The sequence below is a fragment of the Pelecanus crispus genome, chromosome 5, assembly GCF_030463565.1.
Source record: "Pelecanus crispus isolate bPelCri1 chromosome 5, bPelCri1.pri, whole genome shotgun sequence".
Classification (NCBI taxonomy): Eukaryota; Metazoa; Chordata; class Aves; order Pelecaniformes; family Pelecanidae; genus Pelecanus; species Pelecanus crispus.
Genome location: NC_134647.1, coordinates 28,885,549 through 28,909,881, shown reverse-complemented (window position 1 = coordinate 28,909,881; position 24,333 = coordinate 28,885,549). Strand labels below are relative to the sequence as shown.

At 38.2% G+C, this 24,333-nt stretch overlaps 1 protein-coding gene across 4 annotated transcripts in view; it reads right to left on the bottom strand.

The window, feature by feature from the left end:
* Nucleotides 1-24,333, bottom strand: part of NBEAL1 (neurobeachin like 1) — a 96,778-nt gene that overhangs the window by 48,545 nt on the left and 23,900 nt on the right. For 3 of the 4 annotated variants that reach the window (XM_075711091.1, XM_075711090.1, XM_075711092.1), the window contains exons 5-18: nt 23,468-23,549; nt 23,160-23,287; nt 20,504-20,586; nt 18,120-18,205; nt 15,804-16,110; nt 14,716-14,822; nt 9,677-9,760; nt 8,047-8,145; nt 7,362-7,942; nt 4,323-4,455; nt 3,597-3,716; nt 2,090-2,393; nt 1,071-1,156; nt 550-639 (exon numbers count right to left, since the gene is read on the bottom strand). In XM_075711091.1, the coding sequence (XP_075567206.1) occupies nt 550-639; nt 1,071-1,156; nt 2,090-2,393; nt 3,597-3,716; nt 4,323-4,455; nt 7,362-7,942; nt 8,047-8,145; nt 9,677-9,760; nt 14,716-14,822; nt 15,804-16,110; nt 18,120-18,205; nt 20,504-20,586; nt 23,160-23,287; nt 23,468-23,549 (2,290 nt within the window). Of the gene's footprint in view, nt 1-549; nt 640-1,070; nt 1,157-2,089; nt 2,394-3,596; nt 3,717-4,322; nt 4,456-7,361; nt 7,943-8,046; nt 8,146-9,676; nt 9,761-11,212; nt 11,300-14,715; nt 14,823-15,803; nt 16,111-18,119; nt 18,206-20,503; nt 20,587-23,159; nt 23,288-23,467; nt 23,550-24,333 lie in introns of all 4 variants that reach the window. The other variant, XM_075711089.1, reaches the window with a different exon arrangement.

The window sequence follows — 24,333 nt, the reverse complement described above, 5'->3', positions numbered from 1 at the left end:
ATCTACTCCTGCCAACCCCAAACCAAAAGTAAATAAGATAACTAAATTAACTTCTCTCTTAAAAAAAATTCTGGATTCTTGTAATATTTTAACTCCAGACCTTGTTTTCTGCTGAAGTTAGTCTGCAAATCAATAATATTTTTTTATATGACTAACACAGCAAGTCACAAGTGTTAACTTAACCCTACTAATCTTAACCTAATTCAGAGTTCAAGACTGCAAGAAAACCATGATAGAAACCGCTAGAGATGATAAAATGCTTTCAATACACAACACACATTGAACAGATTATGAAGAGTAGTCAGCTACCACAAAATATCTTAATGCATTATCTATGACATTAAGACCAGTAGCCCTTGTAATTTCTCAACAAGTGTAATACTACACCAGCTACAGCATCAACCCATTAATTCTCATTACAAAAACATGCTGTATCTGCTAAATATCATTTGCATTATGATACTAACTTCCAGCACTCCAAAACTTAAGTGAACATATACAACCACTGTCATATTTACATCAGGTTCTGCTTCTTCAGTATGCATTTACCTTGATGTCCCAGTTCACTACTTTGTTTCCAGTTAGTCTTCCATGTAAAAGATTTGCAGACAGGTCAAGACAAATTGGGTTTCTGCAGGCCTGTTAAACAAATGAAGAGGCTATGATACCATTCAGGAAACAAGTTACAGATCCTTGAACACTTAAGATTTCTGAATGATGCAAAATATGTTTCAGGAAGTTAGCACCATCGTGTTGATATTAAAGTATTTAAACAATTTCGAACCCCTGGAACATCATATATGTTATCTTAGATTTGACATTTACAATTGTACAAGATAATTCTGTCCTTTTGCCAAACAAGAACAAAACCTACTATCTCTGCACAAGACTACAGTTTAAGAAAGCTCTCACTGCTTTTAATCTTCCTGTAATAACCACAGCGTAAAGAGGGCACGCTCACCTGTTCCATGAAACAGCAACAGCAAAGCAAAAAAAAAAGACCATCTAGAACATATTCTGAAATTACTGCACACTCTGTAGTCAAAGAGAAATTAAGTATCGTTTCATACCTTTGGTGTATAATGAAGCAGCACCTTACTGGGGAGATCTGCTACTTCAGCCTCTTGAGACTTCCATGGAGTTAAACAGTTTGGACCTATCAAAAAAAAAAATTATATAACATACATATTTAAGATTCCACTGGATATTGATGTTGACCTTCACAAATTTTATACTACTATACTTTGTTGCAACAACAAATAGGACACTCTGAACCATACCTACTTGAGACATGCTTTGAAGTAATCTCTATGACTTAAATAATTCATTCCATAGGGTCTGCTTAAAAAGAAATACATTCTTGATAAAAAGCTAAACTATACAAAGAAGGGTTGTTTTTTTTTAATATACATTCAAACAGCTCTAATGTTTCTGTCTTTACAAATACCTATCCCATATTTGTCATCAATCTCTGTCATCAAGCCCAAATGTCCAGAAAATTAATAATCTTCAAGATATTTTATATTACTAAACAAAATTATTTCCTTTAAGTGATGGAAGTGTTTTTATGCTCATCTCTAACAACCTCAAGTCATTATGGAACTTAATATCTTAACACCTTGAACTATAATACATAACTTATCAGAATATCTATATTTTTTAAATGACCCCTGAATTATTAATTGATTCTTGTGGAAAAATCCTCAATCATAAATCGCCTTTAAGTGGCCTATCAAAACAAAGGCAACACTTTGAAGAATCTCAACTGTAAACTCAGATGTAGGCAAACAGTAGCAAAAATTAAGAACTTACAAGTGAAAATACTACCTAACATTTTGATTTTGGCAGGTCTGTACATATCATAAATAGATGAGCTTATGCAAACATAACATTTTAAATAAAACTTCATAAAATACTTATCATCCCATTCTAAGCTTATTTGTTCTAAGTCCCTCTCACTTAGGTCAGCTCTTCAATTCTTCTGGATTGTAACTTCTTCATTATGTGTCTGTGTAGAGCAAAGCTCAGTGGGGTCTTGTCCATAACTCATCCCTTCTATTCCACTAAAACCAGTACAATCACCACTCACCTGCTAAATATAATGCTTTCACCTGAGGAGGTTGCAGTGCTTCATGAAAGATGATAACTGATCCAAGTTGGCCTTCCAAAGATGTTGGACATCCCCATTCACTGTCCTGAGTCCCTGCTGAAATCACCTTCGTGATGAGCTCTGGTTTTCCAAGCATCCCACCCCAACTTCCTGTAGAGAGAATGCCCCCAAGTGATGTCCGATGGGGCATAATAGGGGAGGAAAAAGGTGGATCTGGTATCTGAGATGGAGGAGGAGTTGTTGTTCTTTGACCAGCTGAACCAATGCAGCAAGAAGTAAAAGACTGGAGAGTCACACATGGAAGAAAGAAAATAAAACACATACTGTAAACCCACTCTCCTTTTTTCACAGTTTACAAAGTAAATCTGAAGACTATCTGTGACAAACCTGAACTAAATAAATTAAAGCAAGAGCAACAAGTTCGGGCATGGCCTGGAAAAGAAGCAATCCAGCACAGTAGGCCACTTTTTTCCAATTAAGAGCAATTTGGTCACCTCAACTGTAGTTTGACCTCTGGCAGGAACAAAGCCAGGAAGGATGGTGCTCCAGATACCCTGGTAAACATTCCTCTTCTGGATTATGTTCCAAAATACTAGCCCAGCGTATCTCCTACTGTACATTTCTTGTATCAGTTATTCCACTCAAATAGATGCTCTCATGGGAAGCTTACCTGCCCTACTTTTAGCTACCCTGATGTTTATAGAGCTTATTCAGAGTTTTAATCCAGAGTTTTATCTCACAATGGAAATTACATTTAATCTCATTTTTTAAGTGTTACACTGATTTTACTATGACTGTGTCCAATTTAAGTGTTTGCTCAACATATTTAACAAATATCAAATTAGGACTTACAAAAGAAGAATGTTCAGTGTTGTAGCCCAGTTTAAATTGGATTTGTTCCACAAAAAGAATGAACAATGCTTACAAAGAAAACTACACATGACATATGCTCATTTTGATGGCTAGTGTGTTTCTTTAGGCTAAATGTGCACACATTCGAAATGGTTGGATTAGCTGCATGTAAACTCCTTATCCAGCTAGCAAAGCAGGTATAAGATTAGCACATTAAGGGAGCATACAGAAAAGACAAGTAAAAAAAGTTACTGCTCAAAAACATCAGGGAATATTCCTCATTGAGTACTGTCACACCAATCCTACTGGCAGAGGTGTGATTTCCTATGATTTACTCATTATAAATCATATCAATATGTTCAGGTAATTATGCTGGGGAAACCCCCACAGTCTAATCAAGGTAATCTGTTTTTTTGTTTTGTTTTTAAACTGAGACGACTAAACACTCATTAATGGTTAGTTATACTCCAAATGGATACTCTGGACACTGTCCAAAGTTAAACAGAAGCTTATTAGCAATAGGCCAAGCTATCTTAAACTCTTACACAATTGCCAAATTAAAAAAGCCAACTGTGTTCTCATAGTTCTATGAGAGCTCATCAGGACAGGAGTATGACTCAGAAGGTGAACTTACTTCATTCATGGCAGGGAATCGAAGTGGGGCAGAGACCTTCTGCTGTCCATTGACGTAGATGTACACAAGGCTCTGACCAAAGGGCCTCTTTCCAGGCATGTGAACAATAGTTATGTTGTGCTGGTTAAGCAATAATTAAGTCATTATTGAAAAGCAGTGAAATAACTGTATGGAAGCATTTAACTTCATCTCTATTAGTCTGGTGAGGAAACCACTTAAGAAAATAAATCCAAGGCGTCAACAAGAAGTTAAGACCACCTATCAGCTGCTCCCATTTTAAAGTAGTTTACATGTAAACAGGTTTTTGAAGGGAAAGAGATACAGCTTTTTCATGATAGTGCACATCAGTCCTTAAGTGTGGGAATAGAAAAGGGCAAGGCAGAAACACAGTAGCACGTTTTATTCATTCACATAGCACCACAGCCACCTATGCTTGTTATAATTTAATATTAAAAAAATCTGCATGTTAAAAAAAAAAAATCTAAGCACAATGCTGTAACCAGCTTATCCATAACAAATGCCTAAAAACATAAGCATAATTTAGTTCAATCAACCACTTATCTACATGGAAATTGCTTGCATTATTTGAGATTAGATCTGTTCTTATGCAATGATTTATTTAAATAGATAAACTAAACCATCTGTAAAACACCCAGAAAAATGAACTTTGGCTTCTGAGCTAACAGTACTATCCTAAACACAGTGTTTTTCAGTATCAAGTCTTACCCAGAGAGAGTCAAAAAAACAATGGTCTGGCAGCGTCACTGTTGCATATTCCCTCTTCGTGCAAACTGCAACCACCAGTACCCCAGAGCATGTAATAAATGCTTCAAAACCCATACCACTTCCTGTAAAAAAGCTACAGAAAGAGACAAAACACACAATCATGAATTCATCAAAACTATTGGAAATCACCTAATAGTACACTCATTAAGTAGAGAACCAACTTAAGCCATTTGTCACTGCTCCAATATTTACTATTTGACTAGGTATTACTCTTGTGAAAAAAAACCCCAAACCAAAAAAACCCAAAAAAACCCACAACACCACCAAAACAAAACACAGAGAGGATGAAGAAATGCCTCAAGGAAGGGACCCCAAGGCCCAGGACGTGCAGGCCAAAAGGCGATCCAGAAAGAATCATTTAGGTTAATAGTTGGACTTGATGATCTTAAAGGTCCTTTCCAACCTAAACGATTCTATGATTCTTTGAGTCCAACTGTAAACCTAACACTGCCAAGTCCACCACTAAAACATGTCCTTAAGTGCCACATCTACATGTCTCAAATACCTCCAGGGATGGTGACTCAGCCACTTCCCTGGGCAGCCTGTTCCAATGCTTGACCACCCTTTCCGTGAAGAAATTTTTCCTAATTTCCAATCTAAACCTCCCCTGGCGCAGCTTGAGCCCATTTCCTCTCGTCCTGTCACTAACTACTTGGGAGAAGAGACCAACACCTATCTCACTACAACCTCCTTTCAGGTAGTTGTAGAGAGCAGTAAGGTCTCCCCTCAGCCTCCTCTTCTCCAGGCTAAACAACCCCAGTTCCCTCAGCTGCTGCTCATAAGACTTGTGCTCTAGACCCTTCGCCAGCTTCGTTGCCCTTCTTTGGACATGCTCCAGCACCTCAATATCTTTCTTGTATTGAGGGGCCCAAAACTGGACACAGTATTCCAGGTGCAGCCTCACCAGTGCTGAGTACAGGGGGACGATCACTTCCCTAGTCATGCTGGCCACACTATTCCTGACACAAGCCAGGATGCTGTTGGCCTTCTTGGCCACCTGGGCACACTGCTGGCTCATGTTCAGCCAGCTGTCTACCAACACCCCCAGGTCCTTTTCTGCCGGGCAGCTTTCCAGCCACTCTTCCCCAAGCCTATAGTGTTGCATTGGGTTGTTGTGACCCAAGTGCAGGACTCAACACTTAGTCCTGTTGAATCTCATATGGTTGGTCTCGGCCCATCAATACAGCCTGTCCAGATCCCTCTGTAGAGCCTTCCTACCCAAGCTCTCAAAGCAGCTTGTAGCCATCCATGTTTTACATGAAAACATAACCTTGGTCCCAACAAGTAATACTTCAGTTTGACCCACACAACTTAAGCTGGTTCTGTTGCAAAGTCCTGCCCACTGTAGTCTCTGGAAGCTACAATACTGTAATGAAGAAGAGACTGGCCTGCACCCTGTGCTGTTTTCTATTAATTAAATTGTGTCCGTAAGCCTCTGGTAAAGCTGTCGATATTGCATGCAGATTCGTGACATTACTGTTACAGGTAGTAGATATGTTTTCTCCATTTCCCTTGTTTCACATCATAGCATTGTATACAGAGATTTAATTTCTTTTAAAGACCAAAACAGCACATGGAATAACTCTTCTAGAAAATGCAGAAAGTTTGATCTTTATAGACAAATCTGCATTATTTCACTTGTATAATGAGGAAAATCAGCTGTAAGCAACTATCTATAAATAAGACCCGCAAGCACAGGTTTGCCTTGAGAAACCTTTCATTATTTAAGCACTTAAATACAAAAAATTATATATAATTTGTGAACTGCTATCAAAACCTGCTATACACCCTTAGGCACCATTATTCCAAGTGGATGCATTAACTACTGTACTATCAAATATCTGCATCTATCAAAATAAAACAAAAATACACAGAGCATGAATATGATAGACAATCTCAACAGACATAACCTGTCTTACAAGTAAACACTGTAAAACATAGCAGCTAGATCAATTTTTAATTATTTTAATTCAGTTGTGTGCTTAACATTTCAAGCTGAAACTGGAATTTTAAACATCTCTTTTTTGTATTAATTTCAATACACTGTTGTTTTAGCATCCCAAAACTAGAATAGTATCTTCAAAACTGTACATAAAATGATAGAAAACCAGTCAGTTATTGGTATAAGAGCATCACATTGAAATCCAACTACAGCTTTTTTACTTTGTAGTGCAATTCCACCCCAGTCTTCCAGAACTACAGTCTACTTAAGATCTTTAGCGGGACACACTGATGAACACTGGAAACAGTGTTGTGGTAGTTCATCAGGTGGCACCTTTCATCAGGACTGTGCTATACAAAAACACAGGGCAGCCACAGATATCCAAGGGGTGTCCCCCTGCCACCATGGTTATTAATAAACAGAAACAACACTCTAAGACAGTTTGGAAAATACTAATTCCGTTACAACTAGAATTGCATTCTTCAGCATTTCCCCTGAAACTGCGCTGCAGTAAACAGTAAAGTGGACGGAAGGGAACGAGAGATTCTTCAACTAGCATTCCCCATTCTGCATTTTGTTTGCTGCTGAATATTAGTACACAGAAAGTTAAATTATATCAAGAACCATCCATGTCAATGTCTACTATTTAAGCAAATGAATGTGTCCTTTTCTTTATGTTCTCATATAGAAACCAGATTTCATTACTTTTACAGGAAACAGTGGGAAGACTGTTCTATTTTGAGGTGTTTTTTTTTGTGTGTTGTTTTGTTTAAGCTATGAACCTTAACACAATTTGGAGTTACGGATATTGAAACCGTAGACAAGAAAGCATTATAACTGAGAAACTACACGCTTATTTCTGTAGCAGGGCCTGGCTCTGGTGACAGATGAAACAGCTACCTTTCACAAACTAAGCACTATATATTGCATTCTATATTCTATGAAGATAAACAGAAGTACCATGTCATAGGGTACCATATGTCACAGGGAACAGATGACCTAGATTTGTGCTGTTGAAGTAGTTATATTAACTATACCTATAGAGTTGCTTCCTCTTGCCAGTTTTGCTAGTCGTGCTAGGGTCCACCCGGTCCTGGTCAAGGCAGAGCCAAGCGTTGAAAGAAAATGCAGAGCCTGGCCACTTATGAATTGATGGAACAGCAATTCCAGCCATGCTGTGGTACAAGTTGAAATACTGCAAGGCACTAGCTATGCCCTGCTTCCGGGCCATTGCTAGAATGGCTCGCATCACTGGAACAACGTATGGGTGAGCTCGTTTTGGTTCCTCAGTCCTCAGGAGCCGTATTAGTTGAAGCAGTTCTTCTGAGCCCATTGACTGGCTCCCCAAAGAGCCCAGAAGGGCAATCAGGTTCTCTGCACAAGTACAATGGAGCACGGAGTGGGAATTTAGTGTCTCAATGATACAGATGACCATGTTCGCATTGACACATGTGGCACGACTCTGTCTGTTAATACAGCAGATTTGCCTCAACCAAGATGAGATGAAAATCTGCAGGTCATGTGATTCTAGTTCTGGAAGCCACTGGATAAGCAGCAATAGGGGCTGGACATTACTAATGCCTAGTATCCCAACAGCCATGTGGTCACCTTCAACAGCCTGAAAAACAGCAGAGAGCTCAGACGTGAAATACAATAAAATAGGGCTAGAAGTACTGTTGAAAAGATGTAAGCATTTCAGCATTCAAAGCAAGCACATCTCACCATATTCATGAGTTCTTCCAGCAATTCCCGTGAGGGTTGACCCAGTGATTTTAGTACCTCATACATGTGTGCATAACCAATCCTCTCCTTGAAGACCTCCTGAGGATAAAAATCCCAGTCTCACTAACAAGCAAAATGGACGAAAATTGCCCATCTACTGCAGCAGGTTCTAATTTAACACAATATTAGACACAGAATAATGAGAATGCAAGAATAATGTTTTACTGGCTAGAAATCTCTTTTTGATAATATGTCCATTGTGCTATCTCTAACATGCTGCAGATGAGAAGGACGTCACTGCAGCATGCAGATAAACAAAAGACCAAAGTTGTATTTTAATAATCACCTATACAACAATATAATTGCTTTGGTATAATCAAAATGTTAATTCTATCACAAAATATAATAGCTTCATTTTTTAATGCAAACTATAGCATGAAATGATTACATTGATAATTAGAAATATTCAGGTATTAATTTTTGAGTAAAAGATTTTCCTAGACCACCTTGATTAAAAACTACCCATCCTAAACACTTCAAAAATTAGAAAAGTGTTCCAAGGAAGTTTTTCTGAAAACTAATTGATTTTACATGGGAGGGGATTAAAAAAAAAAAAAAAAAAAAAAAACAAGCCGCAAAATCAAAACTGTGACATCCATTTATGGTTTAGTTAGTAAACTGCCAACACATCATATGGAATGGATACTCTTCTCCTGGCTGTATTCTGCACTGAAAATAAGACTTTTTCTTTTTAAGGATGAATCTGTCAACAGAAGTGAGATGATTGCTTAAGTAAATACGGAGAGACAAAATACGTATGTTGCAGTGGAAGTACATTTGAAAACTTTATTGACACTTGAGAATCACAGCCAGTCCCCACCTCCAACATACAACTCTTCCCAGGCTTTCCAGAGTCAGTGGCAAAAAAAGCATTCCGACTAATGCTCTGGAGGAGCGTAACTGACACTGTCATTTCACACTCAGACTGTACTGAAAGAAGCAACAAAATCATATGACTCCCGCTCTTCCTTTAGCCTCTACTGTACAGCCACACCCCTTTCCCTGTGCCAAGACTAGGGAATCATTCAACCAGAGTGAATCTAATGAACTCAGCAATCTAAGAATAAATACACTATTTTTCTGGGGGCATAGCTTCCAGTCAGATTCACAAACTAACCACAACCTATCCATTTATCAAACCACAAGAATACTGCAAAGGAAGGGCAGGGGAATGGCAAGACCACTATTTGGACAGCAATAGCCTCCTGGCTTAGTTTAAAGCCATGATAAAACTACAACACAAACTCCTGCCTGAAAATTCCTGTAAATACCCATTAATTCTGCCCCACATACTCATGGGACAAGTAACAATGTACTTCCTTTACAAAGGTTCCAACTGCCATTAACACTCCTATCTTCCAGTTTTGATAGAAAGATGGCTCAGCATCCCGCCATTAGACATATATAAAAGGATAAGGGATGCTAATCAGCTATTCCTATCTGGCAGGAATGTGTGACCACAATCTGCTCATCTTCATTAGCAAGATTCATCAACATACTGTGGTAAAAACTAGCTGGAAACAAGATCAAGAACCCTACTGCAAACAGACCTCTGCATATATACTGTTACCTTAGCAGCTGGAGACTTGTGCATTACTGCTGTGAGGGCTTGAATGGTTGATACTGCCAAGCAGTCTAGGTGTCCCTGAAACACCTGAAAGTAGCAGGTACAGAAGTTATATACAAATGAGCAGAGACAGTTCAGCTCCAAAATCTATACTGTGCCCTCCTGCCAGGAGGGAAACCAAGAGTTGCTAACATGCTTCAAAAATCATTTCCCCACCAGTGAAGATTTCATAACCCCACAGCCTACAAGGAATCACATAACAGTAGACAACTAGCCACATACTTCAAGAGGAGAGAAGCATTCACAACACACATTGCACTTCAAATATTCTGATGGACAAACAGGTTTTCCTCATGCGGCTAATGGACAACCTCAAGAGGGAGGGAGGAAAACAAATTAGGAAACCTCTTGCAGTATGTGTGTGTGCTGCTGGACAATCAGGCACCTGCAGTGTTTTCTTTTCCATCCAAGTCCCTACACACCAATGCAACACACACACACACACACACACAAAAATTACAAGAGATAAGTCACACCAGCGCAGTAAGGTGGCTGTCTCACCCATAGCCTCATCACATTGATCAACATCTCTTTTTCCAATTCAAGTCATATTTTTGATGGTTTGATTTTTTTTTTCCTATAATCCTTGTTTATATTGATATTTCTATGGTGGTTTTAAGGACAAAAATATCGGAGCACTATTTTGCATCCATCAGCAAACCTAATTAGCAAAACTGTGCAAACAAACATACTCTGTTTTGTCATCTCAAATATTATATGCATATCAGACATACTTTGAAAATGAAATGTCAAGAATCAGAAGACTGTGTTAGATGTGAAGAAACATTTACATGTGGTTAGTGTTGCAGTTAGTTTCTAAAAAAGCCAAAGCTACTACTTCGAATCACAATTTGTAGATTACCACACCCTGTGTTTAGCATTTCTTTACATTTTTTAATCAGAACAAATCATTCTACTATAAAATTAATAGAACAACAATTTGCATTTGAAACTTTCCACAGTATTTTGGGGAAAATTAAAGCAACAGGCTATTCCTACCTCCCTGATTCAGCCTGTCCATTGTTTTGTGAACATCTGTTCTTGATGACAAGCAAAGAATCAGGACATCAAATACAACCATTGAGATTCACAAACAAGGCCCCAGAATCCAAAACACCACAGTGCTGAGACAAAGAAGCAAAAAAGAAGAAAGGGAGGGAAAAAAATCACCACCAGGTTGATAGAATTTATTTGGATTCCATTCATGTACTTCACCTTTTCCTTAAAAGAAGCATAACTGAGCCTCAATCAATTGCAAATATCTGCAGTTTGAAGCAGATAAATAAAACTGAGGTTGAATTCAATCCGTTATCCAGAAAAACTATTTTCCAGAGACAGGAAATACTGATGTGTGCAGCAACACACGTCCAACTTGCTGCAGAAGGCTTAAAGAGGATGGTTAAGGTGAAGCACAGGAATCAATTTTCCTGTGATTGTGTCTTGACTTCAATTGAAGCAAAATACAGGTTAGGTAGGTACCTGGTCCTCATTCATTTCTGTCAGTAATTTGTTGGCAAGGTCTTTCTCACTCTTGTCTGCCACTTTATTGTTAGCATTTAAAAACAGCTGTTAGAAACAGAGACAAGAATAATGGAAATAATTGCATTAAACATTTACCTGCAGCCAAACCTGTGGAGGCTGCCTTGGATTTGTATTTCACATACAAAGAGTTCTCACACTGGTGAGACACAATCCTCCACTAGTATTAGCCTTCTGCTAATTCTTACAATACTGAAGATTACATTGTATTTTTGCTAAATAGTAATAGCTTCCCCCTCCCCCCAAGAATTAAATGAAAATATGCAATCACTGAGACAAGGAAACAGATCTATCCGGAATTTATACTGGTCACTGGCTTGGCAACTGTGACTTCATTTACAATATGCAACATGACAGGAGGTTCTCAAAAATTTACTTGTAAGAAGTAAAGACAACAGTGGGGCTTTAGCAAAGAAATGGATACGGGTGTTTCACCATTTTCCACTTATGTTTCATCCTAGGTGAGGGCTGAAGATACCTAGACAGAATATTTTAATCTTCAAACAGCAACAGCAGCAGAATTTCTGGGGCACAGTCTTTAGGGCAGGAAGAAGGGTAAAGTATCTCTGCCATCATCATAAGAATCAGACAGGTTGTAAATAGCTTTAAATCAAACATACATACACCTACACTGCATCTTCAGCTAAGAAACTGCTCTGTCTATAGTAGCTAACTTCCTAGTCAGTTCCTGAATTTGCAAGTTTAAAGGTCACCCAAATATCTTCATAATCAATTGCAGTCACTTTGTGTGCAAAGTTTAGCTGTAACCTAATTGGGCCTAAAATTTATTTTCTTTTGTTTTTAGATTCTACTGAGGTGTTAAGAAAAAATCCCTGATCAAAATGTTTTAAGTCCCTTAAAAAAAAAAGAACACTACTTTCCTTTAGTGTGTAAAAACTAAGCATTTGTCATTTTTTTTCCTCATACATTTTGTTCCATTATCTGCTAGATAGTCTGTCTGAAGAGGAACAACCAGCGAAATCAAACTCCCTAAGTTAGAGCAAACAGAAGGACAACACTCAAGATACTACTTTGACTTACATAGGTGTGAAAGCACATCGTTAGAAACACAAGTCATTTTTAAAGGTACATCACGGTCAAGAGCACTTAACACTGCAGAACAACTATAATATGCCTCAGAGGGTTATAATATTAACAAGTGGAAATAAGAACATTTAACAGAAGCAAATGCAGACACACAAAAACTTTTCAAATTTTTCGTATGGATTACTTCATTTCTGATAATACATGTAAAATGGAAAAACAGATTTTTATTACAATGTCCATATAGTTTTAATTCTTCTATTTAAAAGCTGTTCAGAAATAATAATTTTTTTTTTTTAACCAGACATACTGCTAGAGGTCATTGTGCTTTGCTCAAAGTCTGACCTCTGTAGAGTTTAATAGATGAGAAAAGACTCAGGACCAACAAAACAGCTTGTTAAACAACTCTCAGTATAGAATAAGCACCTCCTGATACCTCTAAAGTACAGTCCCTCTTTTCCGATGTCACAGGCAAAAAGCAACATTCAGATCATCAAAACTTAATCGAACAGTTTTGAAAAGCTTTTGTGCAGATCTCTAACCCTAGAGCACAGTCAAGGGAAAACAGTTTGCCCATAAGCCTTAAAACCAGCAAATGTGAAAAAAAGATTTAAATTTTAGAAGATCGTTGAACTGCAAACAACTAGGAAACATGACTAGACGTATGGCCTTGAATACCTCAAGTTCTTTGTGATATCGATATCAGGAATAGTCGTATGGATTTCTTTACCCCTCCTTTCCATGGAAGTTTCCTGCATTTCAAATTTGCTGAAGATTCAATAGCTTCCTGAGTTTCAGAGCTGCAGAACTGCGCTTTACACAGCTTGCTGGTGAACCCAGTAGCAAGATTTTCATAGGTAAAGAAAAAAGATCTAGAAACAGGGTCTCCACCCCCAGCCAATACGGAGAAATCCTAATGCCACAGCTAAATTCATCTTTGCTATTTGGCTTTGAAAAAGAATGGAGGTACAGTATATTGGAAAATACAAATATATACCACCTTCCCAGCCTCCACCCTCTCCCCAGTTCTCATCCTTGGGGGTATTTTGACTGTGAAAGGTTACCCCTGCCCCCCCCCCCCCCATGGAGCAAACTGGCAGCATTGATATCCAATCACAATAATATGTGAGACTATCACAGGAAAAAACTCTCAAAAGAGCGTATCTTATGAAATACATACAGGCAGAATGAAAATAAAAGGAGCAAGCTGCAAAAAATAGAGTAGCTGTTCCTGCTTTCTTAAATTCCACCACTTGTTTATATGAGAGAGGGAACATAGCTAGAGTCTCCATGAACAGGTAAACACATTGCTTGATGATTTAAGAAACTAAAAAAGAAATTTCTTATAGAGCACAAGGTCAGTACAAAAATAGGCACAGATTCCCAAACAGAGGAGGAGAATTGAAAGGTCAAACAATGTATTTTCAGGAGGAGATAAAAAACTACAAACACTATTCAAAACACTTTAAGTCAGTTGGCATTCTGCCACTTAACTACAGTTAAGACATAATTCAAACACATTTATTTTTAATATATCACTGCACTGAAATACATTCTAATCCAAAATCTAAATGGATTTGAATGAAATTGCACACTGTAGCCAGCATTAAATTATCTAGCATTAGAAGAGCTCAAAATATTCCACAGAGTTACATCATATCTATGTTCTTTTGCAGAGGGAAAAATGAGATCTACAAAACAATCAGTGGAAGACATTAGCTTGCAAATTATGAACATCTGGGATTGAGATGAAAACACAACATCTATGTAAACACTAAATCCTATGTAGAAGGAGAAGAACAATCAAAGAACATTTGTAACAGCTTGAGCTCATGTTTTATGTCAGCTACGCAAGACTCAAATATTTTGAAACAAAGGCATACCAGCAAGGTTTTTTTAAATGGAAAAATATGCCTCTGAAATTATAATTCAGACCTCCATCTGGCAGCAGTTGTAAGTGACTTCCTAGAAATCCAGTGACAGAATATTTAAAAAAAAAAAAACCAAAACACACCCCACAACACAACAAAAAACCCCTACCAAACAAAAAGCAGGTGGGGCATTGACTCCAGTAACAACCTTAACAGATTTTAGAGACTGAGCAGGGTCTGTAAAGGTATTTTGCTCAGGACTCAAAATAAGCATTCATTGCTTTAACCACAAAACAGACAAGAAACACCTCTACTTCATCAGGAATAAAAAAAAAGATTTTAGAGCAACTTGGATCTTTCAGATCTTTCATAGCATTAGTGGCTCTAACCGATCCAAAGTTTTACTTCCAGTATGTAGACGGTATAAAATTGCATCTAATTCAGAAGGAAGATATAAAGGTTATTAATATACCTGCAATATCACAAGACAGATTTTGTTAAAAATATGCTGATAAGGGAAAAATTTACCTTGCAGTTCTGCAACAGTCGAATGAGATGCTCAAAGCAGTTACTGTTAAGGAAAATTGCCTGCAGAACAGGCCTATCTGTGCAGTCTAACATGGCTGTGATGGTATCTATAAAATTAAAACAGAACTGGCATCAAAGACAAAACACTTCCCAAATCCATCAAGCATTTTTTCTGCACATTACATAATAAACCCAAGGGAAAAAACTTATATAACAAACTATATGCTGTGAATTCATTGGCCAAGAACAATGTGCATTTTAAACACAGAACACTAGGCCTAAAGCTAAACATTTTGATGCTGTAAAAATAATCAAGTAACATACTATATCTGGAGAAAAATGCAGTTACTGAATATCTTTGATTGCTCTGGGACTGTTTAAAGTCATTGCCATTTGTTAGCACATAAGCAGCATGCCTTTTATTTACAGCACACAAACACTTGCTCCCTCATCAAGCAATTACTCTGCATTCTACAGCAGCCTTGTACTGTAAGCATTCTTCACCACCTCAGTACTATTCCTCAGTTTTCTTGGAAGTTTGGGAAAAGAAATACCTTTATTTATTCCCATTCTGAACATCAAAGTGGAAAAAACTCCAAATCCTGAATTCCTATCCAATGACTTAAACCCAACTGTTTCAGACCATCACCTTTGGCCAATGTTTACAACAATGCTGAAAGGGAACTATCACAAAACAGCCACCACATGGGTATTTTATTACAGACCTACCTTATTCTGCAATTATTAAGGTGCTGATTAGTGTCAGCTATCGCCTAGCCAAAGTTGTTCTGGTTTTTTTTTAATGGAGACTAGCAGTCTGTGAACCTTGACACTCTATGATTTCTTCTGGGCTGTTTGGTTTGGTTTTTTTGTTTGGTTTTTTGGGGTTTTTTTTGTAGTGAGTGATTAAACAAGAATACATCTAAAGTAATGTCAATGAAGAAGTGTTTTGAAATTTTTCAATTGTTTAGCCAAGTGAACAGTTTTTAGTAGAACATTCTGTTATATTACCATCATGGTTCAATCATTACTTGCTTTGGAGTTATTATCAAGAGACATTTAAAGGAACTGCACAACTGGGTACTCACTCAGCATTTGGATCTGTAGTGCTATGAACCTGCTCTCCCACTGCCTGCATCGCCTTCGATTAGGTAAAGCTGAATGGTCTGAATTAAGTAACTTGAAATAGTTCTCCAATATTGTACTTGTCTCCACTTGCCGCTGGTCAGAACTGCTGGTTAGAAGGATATGGACAACTTCTGTCAGGCACTTCAGAGTCAGCTCTGCCTTCCTGCTCACTTCCTCAGGGTTCCTGTCATCCCAGTTGTCACAGTCTGCTAAAACACGCATCAAAACTTCCATGGTGGCAGGAGATACTGCTTGAAGAGCATTCCTCTGAAACCCATGGGGGGAAAAAAAGTGATTGAAGAAATAATAACAAATAAATAAAATCAAATCTCTTTAAACCAGCAGTTTCTGAGTTACCTGAATCATGCAACATGCATTATTATGCCTGTTAATGCCCTGTAACTGTTAAATAAATATGAAACATTCTACTTCGATTATATTGATGGCTACAGAAGAAGTACATCCCATCTTGTTCACTTAACTAGGCTTTCTTTTTCAAAGAATGCTTACAGGGAAAAGGAAATATAATTTAAATGCATGTTATAAAATTCTTATAAGATAGTTTTGATAAACTGCTAATTCTAGGTTAACCTTCACTTGAATTTTCATTTTAAATCACAAGATTCATGATACTTTAAAATGTTTGAGAAGAACATAATAATTAGCAAACATTTGTCTGGGCCCTGAGTGCATTTCCCTCACCTCTCTTCCTGGGGGTCTGACTGCATTGGCTCAGGGCCACCTGAAATCTGGGGCAGGAGCCCAGCCACCTAGAGAGCTTGGAGAAGCCTTTTTTCAGGGACTCCCTGCCTTCTCTAGGGTGCTGCATTCAAGCTGCGGCTCTCAACCTTTTACCTGCCTGAGCTACACTGCAGCCATGCCCATGCCAGACCACGTACTGTCTTGAACCTGACCGACAGACTTGACTGCCTGGCTTGACCTTAGACATGCCTCATTACTATGGATGGGCCTGGCAACCACTGGACTCTTGACTGACCCTAGTTACCATCACTAGACTAAATCCCCACCCTCATGTGCTGACCAGGCTTCCTGGCTTGATCTCGGGCTTAGGGTCTGGAGCACAGGCCTTATGAGGAGCGGCTGAAGGAACTGGGGTTGTTTAGCCTGGAGAAGAGGAGACTGAGGGGAGACCTTATCACTCTCTACAACTACCTGAAAGGAGGTTGTAGGGAGGTGGGTGTTGGGCTCTTCTCCCATGTAGTTAGCGATAGGACGAGAGGAAATGGGCTTAAGCTGCACCAGGGGAGGTTTAGGTTGGAAATTAGGAAAAATTTCTTTACGGAAAGGGTGGTCAAGAATTGGAACAGGCTGCCCAGAGAGGTGGTGGAGTCACCATCCCTGGAAGTGTTCAAAAAATGGGTAGATGTGGCACTTTGGGACACAAGGGTAGTCTAGTCTACCCTTGATTGGCTTAGAGTAGACTTGGTAGTGTAGGTTAATGGTTGGACTGGATGACCTTAAAGGTCTTTTCCAACCTAAATGATTCTATGATTCATCGCTACAGACTTGCCTAGTGATCTGGGCTGGTTGATCCTGGTTACCACCACCAGACCCGCTCTGATCACCTTGTTCAGGTATAGTGAGACTGCACCTTTTGCCAGTGAGGTCAACTGCCTCTGCCTGCCTGGTTATCATACTCAGTCTCAGCTTGCCTTCCTTGGCAGAGCACTGCCTGGCTTTGCTATTCCCTGACAACATTTCAAAATGCTCTCTCTTCTGGATCATCAGAAGTAACATTTGCTTGTGACCAGACTAAGTAGCACATTACAGAAGTCAGCCAAAAGAGTGGATGTTGGCTTTGCTGATGATGAACATCGTCTTTTCTTCACATTCTTTCAAAGATTTTAAACAGCTTCCAAGCTAAAAAGGCCCTGTGCCTCTTACTGAAACAGCTTACTTCCAACATTGGGAAGTAAGCTAGATGAATTTCATGTGTTGATATAAAACTTATATCTTTGCAGGTGGAAATTTCTAATCTAGTTACCTGCCTTTTTTTTATGATAAGAAAATATTACAACAAGCTCATATGAAAGTGTAGTTATTGTAGACACCCATTTTCTACTGTTATTTGAAAGCAGGACCTAGCTTTTAGCATTTAGATACTATTGCATGGAATGACCCCAAACTTTGTAAGACAAACAAACAATTCATAGTCAATAATAAATTCTTCTCCGTTATGGGGTGTTTATAAGCCTTAAACAATGAACAGAAATTTGGAGGCTTCAGCAGCTGAAAAGAGTTTAGAGCATCCTCACCTGACCACCAGCCACAATAGCTCCAAAGAGATGCAGCAAGCAACATTTTAGGCTTTCCTTGAGATGTTCACTTTCTTGAAAGCATTCTGATTCAAGTAAATAAAAAGGAGAATAATTCCTTACTTTGGTCATATAAATTATACAAAGTTTTTCCTCTCAGAAAAACACACCAACAAATGAAATAATAATTAAAAAAAAAAGCTCCTCTACTCCCTGTCATCATGCAAATTTAAAAAAAAAATTCAACTATATAATCTCCACTTTCTTTTACATAAATCAGACACAAACACATCAATTCCAGCATTATCAAAGTAACACGACAAGACCACATTTATCAGGAATTCACAGGGCCAGACCTTCACCTTGCAGAAAACGTTTCATGCAGGCTGACAGAACTATAGACATACAACAACTCTTGATCTGATCAATAATGTAAAATAAGCCCATTTTGTCCATACTAATGAGAAATAGAAGGACATGCTAACACGCAAGCAATCAGCAAGCATGACAAAGGTTAGAACAATTTTGGCACAGAAAGTCTAACGCCATATGCATTACAGCTAGCTCAGAAAAACAGTCCCTGAGTTTGCTCCCTTTAAGCTAAACTTCCCACGGAAGCCTGTGCAGGTCTGTAACCTTTCTCACAGTAGTCTCTTTGAAAACAATCATCCTGCATCTCCTCTCATGCCATATCTGATATAAATTAGTTATAGACAGCCTCAGGAACTCTTCTTAGCAATAGATATGACCTGGATATTGTTGCTACAGCAATAACACTAGACTCAAAGTAGCTGCAACAAACTATAAAGGATTATTTTATTTGGAATTAACCATCATAAATCTTCCAATAACTTTGAAACAGAACTGATAATGACTTGTGTTTGTAAAAACTGAGATTTTAAACAATAGAAATGGAAAATGCAAGAATTTTATATTCATTAAAATAATAATATAACCTTTAAGACAATTACCATTTATTGGCAATTAAGACTTCCGACTATATACTGAATGTATAAGCCCATTTAAAAAAAAAAAATTGCTCAGCTATTTTTTAAATCTGGTCTTCAAAGGAAACAAAGCTTAGATGATCACACTGTTAGTCTGCTAGTCCCATCACTCCCTTGACTTACAGCCTCTGAATCTTTTGGGGAACGACAAATTCAAAAGAGCAGTACCTAGCAGATTGTGAATAAATCATTAGGCTGGGTAGACCAAAAAAGCCTCAAATTAGTGCTGCCATGGCAGAATGTCTAAAGCACATGCTCAGCAATTTCTTGTTCTGTCTTTCCTGCCAGCTGGCCAACTAGCAGATGAGTACCTGCCAGCTATTAGTACACTTGCAGCTCAGTCACAGTATGTAATGGATTTAGGAGGAACCAGAGTGCAATGCACTGAATGGGGAGGAGAGAACCTGCAGATGTCATTCCTCAGTAGCAGCCTTTAACATGGATGTCCAGTGCTCCAGCACAAAGATAACAGCATTTTACTGGCATCAGCTCTTTGGTCTTTTTGGCAACTAGCCTATTTTACATACACAGAGAGGGAATCTCAAGGAATAGGAGGAGTATGTGACTCCAACCTAGAGAAAACAAACTCACAAATGCTACCATGCTAGGAATAGAACCTTCCTTTTTTTATTTTCAATTAAAGCGAAGCTAACAGATAGCTGCAAAAAGGTCTGATTTCACTCATATCCCCAACCCCTTTGGCATACTCCTGCTGCTTCAATTCTGTTGGCACTAGCACTTTGGTGTGCTAAACTGGCAGACTAGCTGGGCATCCCACCTTCCCAAGATTTAAGTACAGAATGTGCCCACATAAGTCCTCCTTTTCCACACGGCCAATCTGGAATGGTAAGAACACATGAATTCTAAAGTAGCCATCATGATATTTAATGACTTAACCAGAGACAAAACAGAGCAGTTTCCCAAACTGCAGTCCAAGGAGCATTTGCTAGTTGGATGGCATAGTTTCCTTCTTTCCGGCTGTTAAATCATATTAAGAGACAAAAACGCAGGAACACTTTCCTAAGATTATTTTTCTACGCAAGTTACCATTACAGTTGCTACAGGGTTCTTACGTGCAATCACTATATGTACCCTAATAAATGGGAAAGTTGGCAATTCCCAGAACCAACCCTATTAAACCACATTAGGCACTGAAAATGAGTCTGAAAAAACACAGGCTTTCAAAGATGAGTAAGAATGGCAAGATAGTGATGCTTGGAGCAAAAAACAAGCAAACAAAGCAACCCACTTTGTTCAGCCTCAAAAAGCAAGTAAGAGGCTTTTACATTTATCAGGTATTCTTAGGGGAAAAGAACTTGGAATCACTAAGTTCACTCCTCCAAAGATTTTTTTAAGCATGCTCTTAGTAATACTTACGGTAAAAAAAAGGGACAAACTCAACAGTGAGCGAAGCTGGTTTATACTTCTGTCTGCTCTTTTCAACTGTACTAAGGAAACGTCTGCAATTACATTAAAAAAGATACACCAAAGAAATTAGACATGCTACCTTTGTTTATGACTTATTAATTTATTACTTCATAATAGAAAACGCTGCCAAAAATCGGGAGATATCTTTTGCCTAGGGTAAAAAAAAATTAGTAAAGTAATATTTCATCCCCAAAAAATGAATCCCATATTTACTGTTCTGCTCCTCGAAATACCTTAACTTTTTACAATACAGTTTACTTTAAAAAAACAACCACAAAAAAGCCAGCAATCTGTTATTTAGTCTTTGCTCATTGTAACTAAGCCACCAGCTAGACTGCCAGATTTCTTAACCGTGCGATTTGAAATAGGCACAAAACATTATTATGGGTTCATGGCCAGGGGGGAACCGTCAAATTCAAGGGATATAATTCCACTGATACACTTATAAACTTCTTTTCAAAGATGCAACATACTGTGATACTCAATAACTTTTTTCCTAATTCAAGCAGGTCTGCCTACCCCATTCCTTTTGGCTTCCTTGTTCCACCAGTTTACAAAAAAGGGCCAGTTTTTGAAAGGAGAAAGCAATGGAAGGACCTTCATGTTGGTCAGTTACAACCAAACACCTCTTAGTATATCCTCAAATTTAATTTTGTTTTAACTTCTAGACTGCCAGTAAATACATTATAATTTCAAAAAGGTATTTAAATCATATCTAGTTGCAGAAAGCATAACACTTTTCTGTGGTTTGATTATATTGATTCATTGCCAAATTCTGCACCTTCCTTGGTTGTAAATTCACTGACTTTGAGTACTTATACTCTACCTAAGATACCACGAGATGTGCTGGCATTACCTACACTAAATCAGAAACCAGCTTAGCAGTACACTGGCAGGCCATATGTGAGAACTGGTGTCAATTCATACGCTGTCCTAGAAAAGGGGAATGGCACAAAAATACCCGAGGTTGTGATGCTTACGTGCTCCTTAAAACTTTGTGCATAACGACTGAAGCTGTTATTGAGAATGCTACCTTTTGTTTCCATAACAGCCTTATGAAACCTGCAGTCCATGCAGTATTATGGCATACTGCAGGTTTCGAGCTATAGTCAAAATAGTAGTTCGAGCTACCCTGGCAGCCAAGGTACACAGCTCACATGATCACCACTCTGTTTGCACAGAGTAGGATGAGTGACTTGCTGCACAAATACAAGTCACAGAGCTAGCACACATGCTGTGCTAGCTCTACAGAATGTATGCTGTGAGAATGAACCTGAGGTTTTACAAAAGTAGATAACATGAGATATGATCTCTCTACACCTTTAGTAATTTGCATGCACAGGTCCAATATTTGATGCATGTCAAAATGGTCATGATGGAAATAAAACTGAGGACCTAAAGGAAAAGCAGCTCTGAATGATAGCAGCAAGGAGCAAACAACAACTTCAGCCCTTTGTACACACAGCAGAAAAACACGTTAACTATACAAGACTAAGTACATTTAACATTATTGTAATTAATTTGGGGCTAATAAGGGAGAACTGTACGTGAAAAATATCTCACAGAAATTTATAAGAGGTCTCTGAAAAGCCAGTTATAGCAGATAAAGTGAATCACTAGCAGTTTCAAAGAACAGGGCCTGTGCCACAGTTTTTGTTGTGACTACTCAGGAATTGAGGAATCAGAGTAACTACGATGTTAAAACCCACAGAGCAGATTTCTCTAGACTTTATGAAACTTAACAATGAAACAAACCCACATCTTCAGTTGCCTTTGATTTTATGTGTGTGTTGTTTAGCCTGGAGAAAAGGAGACTGAGGGGAGACCTTACTGCTCTCTACAACTACCTGAAAGGAGGTTGTAGCGAGGTGGGTGTCGGTCTTTTCTCCCAAGTAACAAATGACAGGACAAGAGGAAATGGCCTCAAGTTGTACCACGGGAGGTTTAGATTGGATATGGCAAAAAATTTTTTTCACTGAAAGGGTTGTCAAGCATTGGAACAGGCTGCCCAGGGAAGTGCCTGAGTCACCATCCCTGGAGGTAATTTAAAAGATATATAGGTGTGGTGCTTAGGGACATGGTTTAGTGGTGGACTTGGCAGTGCTAGGTTTATGGTTGGACTTGATGATCTTAAAGGTCTTTTCCAACCTAAACGATTCTATGATTTTATGATTGTATTACAGAAATTAAGCATCTCAGAAAGCCCATTTCCTGGCTCTCTGTACTTCCCACCTTTCAAAAAGCCTCAACTCGGCTTTCAACTAAATGGAACAGGATATATCAGTACTCTCACAACTTTGGTGGCAATGAAGTTCAGTTTCAAGCACACCTGCTTCATGATGTTAATTTTGGTAGAAAAAATATTTCATTAATGCTATTCTAAAGAGTTTATCTTCCAGAGAAAAACCCTAACACACAGTATCAAATGCTCAAGGCTATCAATTCTAACAGTTGTAAAATTAAATGGCAGAAGAATATACATGTAACTACTTTTTATTTTAGTTTGACATCAGGCAGCAGTAGTTCTGTCAAAAACTTTACATATTGTTTATCTAAAGTTATCATAAACCACAGTATTTATAATCTTGTCCTAGTCCACACATACCCTGCAATTCGCTGCCTCCAGTTTCGATATGGATCGTACAGACTTTCACAAAAAGCCAATGCATGTCTCACAAATTCTTCCATGGGGGTCTGATCTGCCACTTCTTTTTCTTTTGTTTTGCTTTTTAACTGAGGGAAGAAAGCAAGCCGTGGTCAGAAGATTTCTAAAAGTTGAAAATTAATGTTGATCCCCTCCAGAACAGTTCTAAGCCCACAAATTGTTCCCCACACAACACTATTATTGAAAAAGTGCAGGAGCAGGAAGTACTAGATGGCAAAAATAACAGATGAGAATTGTTAACCACATACCTGTTGAATGTATAACGTAGTCATGGTGATAACATGGTTAATGTATGAACACATCCCAATCTCCTCCACATTAGCCAAATTTCTATGAAGACAACATAAAAACCACAGAATGTACACAGTGTATCATTTGAGGCTAGTTCAAACACTGTTTGTTTTAGCATTCTGCCTATAATCATACAAGAGGATATGAGCATTTCAAAAATACTCTCCAAAGGACTGCATGTACTCAGATGTTTATTTCTGTCACAGTAACAAAGCTCACAAGTTTTCATCTAAGAGGAAGGAAAAGAAAGACCTGAGTCACTCTGCTGTAGACCAATTCTATCTGGAATTTGGGGTTTCAGAGGTTAAGCAGATTCCCAGGACACACTAAATAGAGAGCTCAGAAATGGCATCTGATAACGAAGACAGTAACTTCCACTTCTCCCACATTACTAGCACATACACTCTCTAAAACTTTAGTAAACATATTACCTAGAAGCATTTATTCACTTTAAATTCTCCCAAGGAAAACAAACATCTAATAAATTATTTTAGAACATAAATAAATCAACAGCAACAAAGAAATAGCATGCACACATTATTTTTCAGTCTTGAGGACAAGTCACAAAGATCAGATACTGAAGTGATGACATAAGGAGAACTTTTCAGCAATTAAATAAGACTGACAACAGTTTGTAATTGATAGACACCTTACCACCATCTACTCAGCTTATATTTAATATTCCAGGATACTTAAACACTGCCCTACAGCCCTTTGTATTGTTTCAGAGGCAAGGAGAGCCAAAGCACTCAAAAAAGGCTGCTTCAAATACTCCTCAGAAAAGGACATTCCTTATTACATTTTATCCCCTTCCTCTCTTAAT